The sequence below is a fragment of the Heloderma suspectum genome, chromosome 3 (assembly GCF_057233095.1).
Source record: "Heloderma suspectum isolate Gila_16-S chromosome 3, 16-S_ref, whole genome shotgun sequence".
Taxonomy (NCBI): domain Eukaryota; kingdom Metazoa; phylum Chordata; class Lepidosauria; order Squamata; family Helodermatidae; genus Heloderma; species Heloderma suspectum.
Window position 1 is genome coordinate 224,877,907 of NC_139460.1, and position 17,464 is coordinate 224,895,370.

Consider the following 17,464-nt stretch of genomic DNA (forward strand, 5'->3'; position numbering starts at 1 on the left):
CCCTAGAGATTTTTAAATCACATTTCTATATATGCCTGTGTATATGTTTACATTTAATGGTGGCATTTCTGTGATGACTTTTTACCCTGAAACATTGTTATTTGCATGAATAGGTTATTATGCATATACTTTGGCTGGGTTCAGACAACACGATAACCCATAATCAAGGGTTGAGTGTGGCTTGTTGAAACATGGGTTGTTGTTGAAACATGGGTTATCATGTTGTCTGAACCCAGCCACGATAACAAACTATGGTGAACAACCCACAGTTCATAACCCAACAACAAACCATGGGTTCTCTTCATGGGTTGTTTGTGGTTAACAAACCATGATTTGTTAGCGTAGATGGATTCAGACAACACGATAACCCATGGTTCAGCAGCAACCAACAATCAACCCATACTCTTGAGTATGGGTTACCATGTTGTCTGAACCCAGTCATTGGCTTGAATCCATATAAGTGCTGGCAGAAGGGGGCTGGTGGAAGTTGACTTTCCTACCCACTCTTTCTCCCAGCAGCCTTGAAAATCCTCTCTTAAGGGTCAGGGCCTCTCCAGAAGATGGTAGCTGTTGAGGAGGAAGGAGATTTAATAAAAATCAGTTTCCTTTCCAAGGGCTGCTGAGGGAAGGAGGGGGCAGAAAAGTCAACTCTGCCAATCCCCTTCTGCCTGTGCTTCTTTGGATCCAAGCCACAGAATTGTAATTTTTTTATGTATACTGTATGGCTTGTGCAAATCTAGAGTCATGAGTTTTTACTTAAACTTAATCCTAGCCATGTTTACTTGGAAATGCCGTATTTATTTCAGTGGTATTTACTTTTTAAGTATGCATGTTTAAGTAGTCACACTTTCAAGATTTGCTGTTCATTTGAAGGCTATATAGAGTTATTTGTTTTTGTAGTTACAATTTATGATTTGTTAAAATTTATTTTTGAATCAGCAAAAGAGCTCCCTTCCCTGGGCCATGATGTTAGACAAAAACAGCGCACCTCTGTTGATATACTTTCACCAGAAATGAAAGTTTCCATTCCTCCAGAACCTCGTCTTCCCATCCAAACAAAAACTGTGAAAGATTTCCGGTAAGGAACATTATTGTTTTGTGAATGTGTACTACTAACTTACATTTATTGTGTGTGTTTTTAAAATGTAACTAATTGCTCTTAGTTGCTGCTTGACTAGGACCTTGGGATTAATACATTCAGGCATATGGCTGCTGAGTAGGTAGCATTGCTCAATGCAGACATGGACCATAACATCAGTGGACCCATGCTAGGCACCTCTACCCATTCCGTAACCATGTACCTGCACAGTGCTAAGGTAGCCACTCCTGTTCCTTCTCCACCATCTCATATAGTTCTCTGATGAGGTCATGTAGCCCTCCTCTCCCACATAGGGGCGCTCAGAGACAGAAGATGGTAATTGTTCAACAAACCACTGTATCCACTGTTGTGGATGAGGCAAGAACTGTAGGATTGGCAGGTGGCTCATATGGAGAGGGCCTTTTCTGTAGTGGCGCCCTGGTTGTGGAATCCCTCACCTGGCACCTAAGTTGTAGTCTTTTCAGACCCAGGTGAAGACCTTCTTTTTCTCCCAGGCATGTTGGTCCTTTAGTTTTTGTTATTTTAAAATCTGTTATTGTATCTTTAAATCTTTACACTGCTGCTGGTTTTTACTTTGGTTTTATACTGTAGTTTTAAACTTTTAAAAGTTTTATATTATGTTTTATCATGCTCTATCTTATGGTTTTAATTGTTGTCAACCTCCAGAGAACTTCACCCTTGGGTGGTATAGAAATGTAACAAAATAGACGTTTGTACAAGCATGAATATTGCAACTATAATTTTTGGAGCAAATCCTCATCCTTCTAAAAATAATCAGGGTCTCTTTATAATAATATCACCTCCTAAATAAACAGAAGATCAGTTCAACTTTAATTATTTTAAAAGGTGAATTCTGGCCGTAAGAGTTTTCTGGGTCTAGGTAAAACTTTGATGTAGAGCTCCTTAATGATGTTGGTGTCAGGAACAAATAAACATTTTGGAGCACTGTAATGTCACAAAGTAAGCATATAATAAGAATGATATAATATTTTAATTATTTGTTTTTACTTTAATTTTCTTTCAAAATCTTAGTTGTTTGGCAAGTTTGCTTAGTAGCATCAGATAGGCCCAGCTAACAATGGAAATTCTTGACTTTCAGGCTTTTAGATTTTAGTCAAGCGCATTTTTCAGCCTCTGAAAATGTGGGGCTTTGGGTATAAGTTCATGTGACTCCTGAATAAGGCAGAAAAACGATACAAGGGTTATTTCTAGAGCAGAGGTGAAGCAGAGAGATAGTCGTGCCACTGATACCCACTTGCATAGCATTTGAAAGCTGATGAAAATGGCTCCATGGCCATAGCACCACTGCAAATTTGTACTGGCAAAAACCTAGAAAGAGAAGCAGAAGCTTTTTTTCTTAACGCTTCTAAAATAATCCCTTACTGATTCTATCAAGACCTTGATAGATTAATTGTAATGTTTTATTATCTTCTCAAACCTCCCTAGTCCCAGTCCTACATTCAGTTTCATGTATTTGATCTTGCTTGTCACTTTGGGCATATATCTCTTCTCTACAACTCTCTTTATTGGATTCCTTTTCTTCCCATACTTTGTTTGCAATTCTACTTTATACCTTCACCTCCACATTTTCACCATGCTGTACTTGTTTCCGTTAATTTGTTGTTTCATTCTTGCTCATATCTTTTGTTCTTCCAACTGTAATTTACTTGGTAATCCATCATCATCATTTGCTATCTTTTATTTCTGTCCATCTTCTCTTGCTTCTCCTTGAACTAGGAATTCTGAGTTTCTTGAAATACATCTTGCTCCTTCGTTTTCTTAGCCTAAAAAAACCCAATCTTTTTCCTCTTTATTTTCCTCCTTGAGCTTTCATCTTTTATCATTCTCAGTGTCATTCAGCATATAACCTAATGTTCAACAATGTTCCCAGGTCATCCACTTCTATTCAGTTGTTTTAACTGTTGTACTCCGTCTAGTAAATTACTGTATAAATAGTGGATGGTGGTGGTGGTGATGCCTCCAGTTGAATATTGCTTTAGTTGTCACAGTAGACGTTTTATAGCACAAGAGCTGAAACCTTACAATCAAGGCTACCTAAATACCCTAACACAAAATCATGCATTGTAAAACAAAGGGTTCAATAAATAATTTACATGTTAAGTACAACTGGATATATGATGCACATTGTCTATGAATTTTACACATTTGTATGTATATTATGTTCATTTAACTATGAAATTATATGAAATGATATTTGTACCAGTAAATACAAACAGTCATATAGATAAAACTTGCATAAAATGGTGAACAGGCATTATCCACCTGCTCACTATAGAGAAGCAGCGCTCTTATGGCCAGATTCATTGCTGGGCTCTTTAAATTACTTCTCCCAGGCTGTTAAGTAAAAGTAGAAGGAATGCCACACATGCTGGTGTGAGCATAAGAAGGGATAGATCATCGCTTCAGACACGTGGATGTGTATATCTATTTATCTGAAAAATATCCAGACCAGGATCCAAAGATCTAATTTAGGTGAACTTTAGGGGTTAGATACAATAGTGACAGTTTTTTTAGCTTTTTTCCTTTGAACAACTGACCTCATGTCAAATCACAAACTACCTGTGACCATTCTCTCACTTACAAAAGTAATTTTCTGTGTGGCATTGGGAGCTTTTGTTCTAGAAACACAAAGCTGACCTTAGATATATGGAATCAGTTGAGCAGATCTTTGGATCCCAACCCCAGTTTTCTCTGTTATTTCATGCCTAATGGTTAACCAAAAGTATGTAAAGATCAAGGATTTGAAGTTTGTGTGTTTATTAATGTTATAAATGTGATTACACCTGTTTGAATGTAATTTAAAAATTCCGTGTGATTGGGATGCTTCTTAGTATTTATAATTCTGGATTTCTAAAATGTATCAAAAGTTGTTTGTGTAAAATGTTGTATTTGCTGTATAAATTGGTTGCATTTTGTCCTTTCATGTTTAGGGAAGACGTGGAAAAAGCTAAATTATCAGGAGACTGGAAAATAGTGTATGATTTTTATTCAGCGACCTTTGATTCTTTTTCAGAAGTCAATATTGCATTTAAGGTAAAAATACTACCACAATATGCACACACACATGAATTCACTTTAAACAGCAGCTACTAATAATGCAAATATGTGTTTTATATGTTATATAATTCAATGATCAAAAAACCCTGCCCATTTAAGACCAGAAATTAAAAAACCACAAACTAAAAAACAACACAAACACGTCATTAACTGAGTAGATGTGTACAAATGACTGGATGTGTCCCTGTATAGTCAGAATAGCTTACTTCTGAGTAAGCTTGCACAGGATTCCAGCATAGCTTTTTCCTTTTCTTCCCTCTCTTTGTTGATGATCTGTCAATCAGCGAGAGTGATTCCTTCAGCCTTCAAAACTATCTTACTCTTATCTTAGTTTAAGTTTCCTGCTACCCCTCCCCACTGTCAGAATGCTAACAGTGGAATTCAAAACACTGGAGTACTGGGCACATTCTAGCTTCAGAGTGAAACGGAGCATACCTCACATAACTTTGCAAGCAGTTCCTGGCATGGGCTTTCATGAGGCAGAAAAACCTTGATAACTTTTAAACCACTGCTCAGAATTTCACCTAACTGATGAGAGGCACACCTTATCAACAAGCCTGAATAAAGTACATCTGTAGATTTCCTCAGAGTTTGAAAGAAATATATGATATGCTGACCTATAGCTTGGAGTAAAAAATACAAATGTATCAATTTTCAGCACTTTTTAATGTGCTGTATCTGTGGCAATTTATATTGGATCAGTGAGAAATTTTGCATGATTGCAGATCTTGTCAATTAGGTTATGGATATCAAGTTTCACATCATTAGTTCCACAGGTGTCATTTGTATAAGCAGTAGAAGTTTGAGCCATATAATGGCAGAACCAGGGGCGGGGAGCAGCTCACCTTAACTATAGGGCACTCCCGTGCCCCTTTAATTAAAACCAAATAATTAAAAATAAAAGATAGATGAATGAAAGGAAAAGGCACACTCTTAAAAAAACTGGTTCTGTATAGGAAAATACTACAGGCAGTATCCAACAGTGCTGCTTTGCTTATGTGGAAAACCCATCCTGCCAGCATATGGTATTGGAGTTGCACTAGAGGTTGCATATGCTAGCACCACATCAGTTGTGTACATGGAGCAGCAGCGTTGGATACTGCCCTAAAATTAGTTTTCTGTATTGGTGTTTAAAGCTGATTGTTAGGCCCTTTTCACAAGCTTCTGTGATTTTGCATTTATCATATTTGTAAGTAGGATGAAAACCCTACAAACATTGCAGTCCAGCAAGAGTGAAAACAGCATGCACACTACATTCACTCATAAGGGTGAATGTAAGCACTGCACTGACAATTATCTGTTCAGTCGGTAAGGGACTGAATCTGGTCACCACTACCCTTTTACAGGTGATCATTGCTGTGGATAGTTCTATGGCTTTTTTAAATGAACTGTGCTTATGAGTAACTGCTCAGTCTAAGTCTAGTCCAAGACATATTAGCAGGGTCTATTTTTTAGAACTTGCCCCTACATGGACATTACTGCTGGCATCCTAGAGTACTTAAAAAGAAAGAACAAGTCGAATTTATAGTTCCCTTGGGTTAATGTTGACAAGAATCATCCAGTAAGTATGAGGTAGAGCAATGTAAGGCTCACCTTTGCCTTACATCTATATAAGGCAAGGGTGAACAACTAGATGTTTTGGCCTACAACTTCCATCATGCCTTATCGTTGCCTATGTTGGCTAAGGCTGATGGGAGTTGTAGGCCAAAACATCTGGAGGGCCACAAATTGCCCACCCATGCTATAAAGCTATGTGTAATCCCAGGCAGTAGGATGGCATCAGTATAGCAAGGCTTGTGTATTGCACTCTTTCTATCAGAACTTAAGAATTAATAAAAATATTTAAAATTGTAATTGAATGATTTTTATAAAGGACATCACTCTAGAATTTGCATTTGTAATGGAAGTTTTAAAATGCACCTGACATAACCAGTCTCATGAAACACTGTTTTTAATGTCTTATCTTAATTTACAGAAATATACTGAAACTCCTCTTAATTCTATTGAAGATTGCAGAGTTGATGTTAAATTTGTGAACGCTGTTTATGATACCTTACTAAATGCCGTAAGTAAGATGAATGTGTGATTTTTATAAAATATATTTTATACACTGGTTATACTGATTCATTCTTGTACAAATTCTAATTGTTATAATACAGCTAGAACTTTGCTATGTATAGATCACTAATTCATAGTTCAGGTATCTTCAGTTCAATAATTATATATTACAGATAACGGGTTGGATCCAGACTAAATTAATATGCTTTGGTTCACTGAAATTAATGGGTCAAGTTAGTCATGACTAAAGCATGACTGCCTTGGTCTGGATCTAAGCCAATATAGATTTTAAACATTTATATGGAAATGTGTTATGTTATATATTTTCAAGAGATTATAAGAACATAAGATAACTCTTGAATTAATCCAGGGATCTATCTAGTTCATAGCAGCCAGCCAACTACTTCTGGAATACCCTTAGCAGTGAAGGCAAAAGTCGTCCTACATTGTTTTCCCCCTAATAACTACTATTCAGAGGCACAATATCTCTGAGTATGAAGGTGCTATTTAGCTATCAGAGTTTATAGCTGTTGATAAGCCTATTATCTGATAATTTGTCTAATCCTCTTTTAAACTGTAGTTGAGAATTGAGGTACAATGTTGTAAACAGGTTTATTAAAACACAGCATTATAAAACAAACTTTAAAATGTAAAACATCTATTAAATATTTCAAATTGTTATATGTCATTATGTGTTAAGATGTTTAGGATTGTCTGATACAGAAAAAGACAGCATATAAGAATCCTGGTGGAATAGAGAAAATGTATGGGATATGGTTAGCCCTGTATAGAGCAGCGGTAGGAAACCTGGTGCCTTCCTAGTGTTTTGGACTACGACTCCAATTATCCCTGGTTGGGTCTTATGAGAGTAGTAATCCAAAACATCTGGAGAGCACCTGGTTGCCTCCCACTGTTATAAGGAAGTACAGGAAGGTCATATTGGGTATCATGTTTCTCTACATTAAAGAAGGCATAGTCCAATAAACTACAAAATTTAAAAGGAATAAGTTCTTCCACAGAACCACTGTGGGTGGAAATCCTAGGTCTAAAAGTAATTTGTACTTGAACCGTAGTATTGCCTCCCTGGATGATCTTGAGATGAAATCAGGGAAACAGACAAAGGATAAAGTGTTGTAATAATGGGTAACTTTAACTATCCTCACCCTGACATGTAGTACATGTTCTCAAGGTACATTTTTAGGTACAATGAATGACTGTGTGTTAGAACAGTTGGTCATACGGCTGACTAGAGCGGATACTGAGTAGTATCCAATAGGGGCAGTGCTCATGCAGCCAACCCCACTGGCCCAGGTCCGTGCGCAGCTGCAGTATAGCATTCTGGAGGCAAGCCCCAACAAGGGGCGCAGCCTGCCCCTTCCAGAAACCAGCACTTTCCCACTTGCCCCCAGAAATGCTATATCATGTTCACATGTAGTAGGGGCTGTGCATGGACCTGGGCTGGGCGCGAACAGACTGGGGCCTGGCAGGGCTGTCCACACGCACACGGCCCCATTGGTTGCTACCCACTATATTCTCAGACCTCTCTGAAACAGTGATGCTGGTGATATCAAATTCAATGACCAGGTTTGCATGATCACTGCAGGGAAATAAGCCATAGTGGCTTATTTTCCCTGCTGTGTGTGCTGGCAGAATTTGCCTAATTATCCTTGCTGGCACGGGTTGCCGTGTCGTGCAAATCCGGGCAACATGGCTTGTTGGAGTGGGCAGCAACCATCAAATAAGCCATGAGCTTTTGTTGGGTTGCTGCCCCCTCCCAAGAAGCCATGTTGCCCAGGTTGGCATGAAATGACGAGCCGTGGTAAGCAGGGTGCCCATGGGCAACTGGCACAATACAACAGTCCTTGCGGCTAGATTAAGCCATGGTGGGCTGTGACATCATGCGAACCAGCCGAGTTTATATACAAGTGGAAAGTTGCCCATAAATTCTAGGGCAATCACATTTAATTTCAAAAAGGGAACCTTTTAAAAATGAGAGAGAGAGGATAAGTTGAAGTTGAAAGTGAGAGTAAAGGGGGTCAGGTCTCTTCAGAACACTAGGATTTAAAAAACACACACCATGATAATACTTCAAGAGGATGCCAGCATGCTTAGTGAGCAAAGTCAAGGAGGGTAAAAAAAATAAAAAGTAAAAAGGCTCTGTTTAAAATAAATGGTGTCTTGCCCAAATGAGGACATTGGAAATTCTGGGCAACTTTTTTCTTACATATTCATTTGATAGAATTGGTCACTGGTCCTGAGCAATTCCAACAATTCTTTCACCTCACCAGGTCCTGAGCATCAAACAGATTAGATCTAGGGTTGCCTCCCTTCTGGTCAGCTCCATGGGTGCCTGTCTTAATGCAAAGTTATTTGTCATACTTGGAATTGTTAAGTGCATGCATGCATAAATCAGTGGGAGGGTAGTTGGAAGTCGCCCAGTATTAACCTGTTTTCCTTTAGGCTGTCTCCATGATTTTGTTCTTTATCCCAAGATCACCCTCAGTTTGGGTCACAATAGTATATTCTCATTACTGTGTTTCTTTTTGGGACAAGTATTTCTATTTATACTGATTTTGAGGAGAAATTTGTTCCTCCAAGAGGAACTACATTGTCCTATAAGAGGAAGTACATAGCTGCTATAATTGTGTGTGTGTGTATACATGTGTGTGTATGCGCTCTCTCTCCTTCTCACTCTGTGTGTGTGTGTGTGTGTGTGTGTGTGTATATATGTATAGTCCCAATCCAGAGATCATCAGGCTGTATGCAGGTCCATCCCAGGCTATATATCTGTACTTCTCACTTACGTTCACATCACTTATTTGACAGCTGGTGTGTGCCGGGTGGTTTTTGTATATTCAAGCCGCAGCTTGAATATTCAAAATTACCACCTGCACATGCTTATTTAACAAACAAGTATGGTATTCTGTTTGATAGTGCTAACTGGCCCATAGAGTGCATTCCAGTAGTCTGAATGTGATGTAACCAAGGCATGGATAACTTGCCAAGTCAATCTGATTCAGGATGTGTTGCAGCAGGCGCACACAACATCATTGTGCAAAGGCATTCCTTGCCACCATCATTACCTGAAGATCCAAGGACAGTATAGGATCAAGGAGCACTCCAAGCTAGGAACTTGATCCTTCAGGAAGAGCACAGCCCCTTCCAGTACATGTTGAATCCCAATCCTTGAGTCTCGCTTTCTACTGACTAGCAACACTTGTCTTACCAGGACTTAACCTCTATATCAGGGGTGAGCAACTTATGGTCCCCCAGATGTTTTGGCCTAACATCACTCACTATTGGCAATGCTGGTTAGGACTTATGGGAGTTGTAAGCCAAAACATCTGGGGGGCCACAAGTTGCCCATCCCTGCTGTATATAGTTAAACCACTATATAGTACTAAAAGCTTGAGTGCTCAAACCAAGTAAACCTTATTCACTCACAAAAATTTGATTCAGTTCTTATTCTGGCCCACAGCCAGTTTCTATCAATCAGCCCAAGTGCAAGAGTACCTTGCTTTTCTTCTTCATGTCTCTTTGCATCACACATATGGTGCAGAGCCTCGATTCAGGAAACTTCTATAGCTGTGGAGTTTCGGTAGGAATCCTTACCCCACCATCGCAGTGTGTATGTCCCTGGCGGGTTCCCACCTATTCACTCAGTTGTCTTTCGACCGCCTTTGTGGTGACCTCGTTTGGGAACTTCTGCGATCAGATCTTTCTCTGATAGTGTTTTTTTTATCAAAAAGCTGAGGTTTTCTTCTCTCTTTTTCTCTCTATTGTTTTCTGACCTATCCTTTGCATTTATATTATTTTTCTATTATTTTTTGCGATCCTGCAATTGCCATCACAGGTGTATCAGGCTCTGTTTAGAAAGTGCTCCCATTGTGGAGCAATGTTGGTTTGCCACTATCGATCTCACCTACTTTCACATTGCCATAGTGAAGCCACACCAGTGTTACCTGTGTTTTCCCATCGATCTAGACACCTACCAGTTTTGGGTGCTCCTGTTAGGCCTGTCCACAACTCCAAGAGTATTCACCAAATGCATGTCAGTGGTCTGCTCGCATCTCAGACTACAAGGGGTCAAGATATATCCGTGCATCAACAACTGGTTGCTGGTAGCGTCAGCACGAAACCATCTTCTGTGGTCAATAGAGGTCTCCTCCAAAGGTTGGGACTTTGTATCAACTTTGAAAAGCCTCATGTACAGCCAACCCAGAGTGTGCAGTTTATTTGGGTACACCTAAACTCCAGGTCAGGCAGAACATTCCTTCTTTGGGACTGACTGGAGAGACTGATTTTGATGGCAGCGGAGCTACATTGCTGTGTGACTATCTCTGCACTAAAACTGCAGTGCTTGCTATGTTTAATGGCTGCAGTGACATTGGTGGTCCAGTATGCCTGACTGCATGCAAGACCTTTTCAACACTGGCTGATATGTAACTTCAGTACCGAGCAAGACACTCACCGAATAAAGTTCCATCTACCAAGCAGAGTAAAGGGCTCCCTACAGTGGTAGACATTTCCAGGCAACCTGTCAAAGGAGATGCCCTTCTTGCAGCACTGGTCATCCTGAGTACAGATGCCTTGCTCTCAGGATGGGGAGCTCACTGCTTGAATTTATTTATTTATTTATTATTAAATTTATTAATCGCCCATCTGGCTGGTCACCCAGCCACTCTTATGGTCCATGGACTGTGGTCAGCCACAGAGACAATGCATCACACCAAACTCTTAGAGCTCAAAGCGGTATGGAAGGCCCTTCAGGCATTCATACTGGATCTAGTGTGCAGACTAGTCCAGGTTGCATCAGACAGTTGCATACTTGAACAAGGAAGGGGGCACGAGATCACTCCCTCTCCTGGCCCTAACGCTGCAGATTTTCAATTGGTGCCTACCTCATCGGATTGGACTGGTGGCGACACATGTAGCAGGCATGGACAATGTATTAGCGGACCAACTCAGCCGGACTGTGTCAGCATCCCACGAATGAAAGTTAGACAGGTCAGTCCTGGAGTCTCTGTTTCACACTTGGGGCAAACCCCAAATGGACCTGTTTGCCACCCTGGACAATGCAATCTGTGGCAGGTTTTGCAGCAGAGCAGGCAAGGGCCAAGGCTCTCTGGGGGACACCTTTCTCCTTGATTGGACATGAACTTTATTCTACATCTTCCCACTATTTCCCCTAATTACCAGGATCCTGGCCAAGATCAGAAAGGATGGCACCAAATGCATCTTGATAACACCTTGGTGGCCTCACCAGCCATGGTTTGCTCCACTTCTGCAGATGGCCTGCTGCTGGCACCATTCCATCCCATCCATCTCTTCTCACCAGGGAGAAGGGCCAGATCCATCACCCAACTCTGATGACCCTCCAATTGAGAGCATGGAGGATCGGATGATAGGGTTGTTCCAAAATCAGTACAGAGAATCCTCAATGCCATCACAAGCGATCAACACAATGTTCATATGTGAGAAAATTGACAGCTTTCACTGCCTTTGCTTGCAGCCAGGACTTTTACCCTCAACGATGCTCTTTGGCACAGATACCACAGTTACTTTTCTTGCCGTTTGACAAAGGACTGAAGTTATCATCATTACAAGTTCATTCGTCTGCTGTTCCTGCCTACCACCCTCCTGTTGAGAGTTGTTGTGTTTTCTCACATCTGATGGCAAAGGGATCAGGAATCTCGCACCACCAGTTCGTCCTACGATACCAAGCTGGAGTCTTTTGTTGTTGTTCAGTCGTTCAGTCGTGTCTTGAGCCGCTTGCAACAATGCCTTCTTTCGTGGAAGGTAGCATTTCTAGTGGCCATCACAACTGCGTGCAGAACTAGTGAGCACTGTGCACTCAGAGTGGACCAGCCTTACTTAACTTTCCACAAAGTAGTGGTTAGACCTGACACAGCCTTTATACTGAAAGTTGTGTCTGATTTCCATTTGACTCAGGACATTGTATTGCTTTCTTTCTTTACATCCCCATCTTCACTGCTGGAATCGACTTTGCACACTTTGGATGTTCGTCAGGCGCTGGCTTTTTACAAGACCAGAACTGAGCAGCTCAGACTCTCCCTCCAACTGTTTGTTTGTTATGGTGGGAAGCACAAAGGTCAGCCTCTCTTGATCCAGCACCTCGTGTCGTGGGTTGTTAACACAATTGAACTATCATAAGAGCTGGCTGGACTCAAACTGTCTGCCCCTGTCTGAGGTCATTCTACTCGTGTGGTAGCAACATCGGTTGCATTTGACAGGGGTTGCCGTCCCTGAACTGTGCTGTTCTGTGACTTGGTCAACACCGTCCACCTTTGTAAAGCACTGTAAATTGGATGTCTGGGCTAGAGCTGATTGTGCCTTTGGACGTGCTGTCCTCTCGTCTGTCTTGTAGCTGGACACTAACCTACCTCCATGTAAGTTAGCTTGCTACTTGCCGATATGTGTGATGCATGGAGACCATGAAGAAGAAAGACAAGTTGCTACCTCTAACTGTAGTTCTTCGAGTCGTCATCTATGCGTTCACACAACCCACCCACCATCTCTCTTCAGTGTCATAGTCGAGTTCAATGTTGGGTACTGAAGGCATTCCTTCTTGGTTCCAAGGTACAATGTCAGTCTCCAGGAACTGAGGGAATAAGCAGGAACCTGCTAGGGACATGTGCACTGGGATGGTGGGGGAAGGGTTCCCACCGAAACTCGTCAGCTATAGAAATTTCCTGAATCGAGGCATCGCGCAGACACAGAGCCCATACGTGTGAATGCATAGATGACTACTCGAAGAACTACACATAGCAACCTGTCTATACCCTCCAAAGTCTGCATGTATAGTAGAGAAACAAGCAAAAGATAAACCCACCCACAAGAGCTAAATAACTAAGTGCCAGCTTCACTCACCACTGTATATAATGTACTTCTTTCCTGATTGTTTCAGAAATAACATTGTTACCTTGTTTGCATAGTTTTGTCTGCCCTCAGAAACCTGAGCTGAACTTCAATCCAGGGTCAGACTTTGTTCATTTCCTTGGCATGACTTGCCAAATCTTCTCTAGCTTACATCAACGCATAAGTTTCTCTGTCTGGATAATCTAGTTCACTTTGCTATTCTGAAGTAGTGAATAATTCTGTATTTTTATTCTGTCTGGCATCATCTGAGATGGATCCTGCCAATTAATTCCTATCAGCTATTAATCTTTTTTGCCAAAACATTTTTGCTCATTTCCCTACAATCTCTCAAGGTGGAAATATAGCAAGGATGACCGAAATATGAATTTGCAAATATATTCATTTTGAATTAGTAGTTCTAAATAACATTTTAATAATAATAATAATAATAATAATAATAATAATAATAATAATAATTGAATAATGTTGGTATCCTTGTACTGATGCTTAGGCCCAAACCTTTTATGCAGATGTGTGTAATGGTAGCCTGATGGCCTTTTTCAGCATGAAAAGCCTTTTTGAGAGGAATGACTGAAAGTTCATCCCTTTCCACACGCACACTTATTTGTAAGAGTTAGAAGCATTGTCTGACAGGCTCTGATTCATAGATGCAGGAGTCAATTAAACTGTTCCCTTAGACCTTAAAAACCCATAGTAACACCATCCGTAATCACTAGTGTTCTGCAGTCCTGAATGATTTAGCATGATTTTTATGTAAATTAATTTGAATTTCTATGGTACTTTCTTTATTTGAGTATTTATTCTTAAATGAAGGTATAAAGGACTGGGAAATACTCAAAATGAGTGATCCACTGATGGTTCAGTCCTATAAGCCACTGTGCTGGTAAATAAGATAGTGGCTCAGCAGTCCTTGTATCACAGCTAATATCACAGCTTGTATATCTTTTATTTTATTTTTGCTGCTGCTGTACATTTTCTTTTGTATGTTTTACATTTTCTCTTGTAGCTGTTTTATACTGGTAATTTCACCCCACCCCCAGGAATTCCCAGTTTCCTTGTCATGGGCAATGACCCAGGGATGGAGCATCCCTGGGTTGTTCAGGTCAGCAGGAACAGGTGGGAGGCTGGGAACCAGCATGCTGGCTCTCTTCCACGTGTTCACAGCTAGTAGATTGTTCCTGGGCCTTGTTAATCTGTTTTTTCACTGAGTTGGGTGAGTGTTGTAGCCTGAGGAATGCCTGATTTAAATCCTGAAGTTGTGAGTCTCTGTACAAAGACTCTGAACAGATATGGTTGTATTGTAGGGCTTGGCTTGTAGACAATGGATCTTGTGGTATCTTCTGGGTGGAAGCTGGAAGCATGTAAGTATGTGTAGCAGTCAGCAGGTTTCTGATATAAGGGAGTGCTTCTTTGTCCATATATAGTAAAGAGAAATCTGTTCTCATGGTAGTGTTGCCACACATTATGTTCTTCAGCATTGTCTGAAGCTGGTGGATTGTAGTCTACAAATGAGTCGCAACTGATCTAATGTGGGTTGCATTCATGGAATCATGATTATCTTTTGGAAAAAGAGAAAAGGGAGAGGAAGAAAGAGCATATGAACATATAAACCAGGTCAGTTATGTCCTGGAGGCTGAAAACCCACTGGGTTTTTTTTTATATTGCCATTTCTGATGTCAGATTTTTGTCCATTTATTTTTTTGCATAGAGACTGGCTTGTTTGCCCTATGTAGAATGCAGAAAAGCATCACTTTTGGGCTTGTTTGCCCTATGTAGAATGCAGAAAAGCATCACTCAAACCAAGTAAACCTTATTCACTCACAAAAATTTGATTCAGTTCTTATTCTGGCCCACAGCCAGTTTCTATCAATCAGCCCAAGTGCAAGAGTACCTTGCTTTTCTTCTTCATGTCTCTTTGCATCACACATATGGTGCAGAGCCTCGATTCAGGAAACTTCTATAGCTGTGGAGTTTCGGTAGGAATCCTTACCCCACCATCGCAGTGTGTATGTCCCTGGCGGGTTCCCACCTATTCACTCAGTTGTCTTTCGACCGCCTTTGTGGTGACCTCGTTTGGGAACTTCTGCGATCAGATCTTTCTCTGATAGTGTTTTTTTTATCAAAAAGCTGAGGTTTTCTTCTCTCTTTTTCTCTCTATTGTTTTCTGACCTATCCTTTGCATTTATATTATTTTTCTATTATTTTTTGCGATCCTGCAATTGCCATCACAGGTGTATCAGGCTCTGTTTAGAAAGTGCTCCCATTGTGGAGCAATGTTGGTTTGCCACTATCGATCTCACCTACTTTCACATTGCCATAGTGAAGCCACACCAGTGTTACCTGTGTTTTCCCATCGATCTAGACACCTACCAGTTTTGGGTGCTCCTGTTAGGCCTGTCCACAACTCCAAGAGTATTCACCAAATGCATGTCAGTGGTCTGCTCGCATCTCAGACTACAAGGGGTCAAGATATATCCGTGCATCAACAACTGGTTGCTGGTAGCGTCAGCACGAAACCATCTTCTGTGGTCAATAGAGGTCTCCTCCAAAGGTTGGGACTTTGTATCAACTTTGAAAAGCCTCATGTACAGCCAACCCAGAGTGTGCAGTTTATTTGGGTACACCTAAACTCCAGGTCAGGCAGAACATTCCTTCTTTGGGACTGACTGGAGAGACTGATTTTGATGGCAGCGGAGCTACATTGCTGTGTGACTATCTCTGCACTAAAACTGCAGTGCTTGCTATGTTTAATGGCTGCAGTGACATTGGTGGTCCAGTATGCCTGACTGCATGCAAGACCTTTTCAACACTGGCTGATATGTAACTTCAGTACCGAGCAAGACACTCACCGAATAAAGTTCCATCTACCAAGCAGAGTAAAGGGCTCCCTACAGTGGTAGACATTTCCAGGCAACCTGTCAAAGGAGATGCCCTTCTTGCAGCACTGGTCATCCTGAGTACAGATGCCTTGCTCTCAGGATGGGGAGCTCACTGCTTGAATTTATTTATTTATTTATTATTAAATTTATTAATCGCCCATCTGGCTGGTCACCCAGCCACTCTTATGGTCCATGGACTGTGGTCAGCCACAGAGACAATGCATCACACCAAACTCTTAGAGCTCAAAGCGGTATGGAAGGCCCTTCAGGCATTCATACTGGATCTAGTGTGCAGACTAGTCCAGGTTGCATCAGACAGTTGCATACTTGAACAAGGAAGGGGGCACGAGATCACTCCCTCTCCTGGCCCTAACGCTGCAGATTTTCAATTGGTGCCTACCTCATCGGATTGGACTGGTGGCGACACATGTAGCAGGCATGGACAATGTATTAGCGGACCAACTCAGCCGGACTGTGTCAGCATCCCACGAATGAAAGTTAGACAGGTCAGTCCTGGAGTCTCTGTTTCACACTTGGGGCAAACCCCAAATGGACCTGTTTGCCACCCTGGACAATGCAATCTGTGGCAGGTTTTGCAGCAGAGCAGGCAAGGGCCAAGGCTCTCTGGGGGACACCTTTCTCCTTGATTGGACATGAACTTTATTCTACATCTTCCCACTATTTCCCCTAATTACCAGGATCCTGGCCAAGATCAGAAAGGATGGCACCAAATGCATCTTGATAACACCTTGGTGGCCTCACCAGCCATGGTTTGCTCCACTTCTGCAGATGGCCTGCTGCTGGCACCATTCCATCCCATCCATCTCTTCTCACCAGGGAGAAGGGCCAGATCCATCACCCAACTCTGATGACCCTCCAATTGAGAGCATGGAGGATCGGATGATAGGGTTGTTCCAAAATCAGTACAGAGAATCCTCAATGCCATCACAAGCGATCAACACAACGTTCATATGTGAGAAAATTGACAGCTTTCACTGCCTTTGCTTGCAGCCAGGACTTTTACCCTCAACGATGCTCTTTGGCACAGATACCACAGTTACTTTTCTTGCCGTTTGACAAAGGACTGAAGTTATCATCATTACAAGTTCATTCGTCTGCTGTTCCTGCCTACCACCCTCCTGTTGAGAGTTGTTGTGTTTTCTCACATCTGATGGCAAAGGGATCAGGAATCTCGCACCACCAGTTCGTCCTACGATACCAAGCTGGAGTCTTTTGTTGTTGTTCAGTCGTTCAGTCGTGTCTTGAGCCGCTTGCAACAATGCCTTCTTTCGTGGAAGGTAGCATTTCTAGTGGCCATCACAACTGCGTGCAGAACTAGTGAGCACTGTGCACTCAGAGTGGACCAGCCTTACTTAACTTTCCACAAAGTAGTGGTTAGACCTGACACAGCCTTTATACTGAAAGTTGTGTCTGATTTCCATTTGACTCA

General features: G+C 41.4%; 1 protein-coding gene across 1 annotated transcript in view; it reads left to right on the forward strand.

Annotated features, from left to right (window-relative positions):
- The window catches only part of HECTD2 (HECT domain E3 ubiquitin protein ligase 2), an 85,921-nt gene that overhangs the window by 26,416 nt on the left and 42,041 nt on the right, over positions 1–17,464 (forward strand). Inside the window, exons 3-5 of the mRNA XM_084845816.1 lie at positions 940–1,078; positions 4,051–4,153; positions 6,153–6,242. Of these exons, the coding sequence (XP_084701942.1) occupies positions 940–1,078; positions 4,051–4,153; positions 6,153–6,242 (332 nt within the window). The remainder of the gene's footprint in view (positions 1–939; positions 1,079–4,050; positions 4,154–6,152; positions 6,243–17,464) is intronic.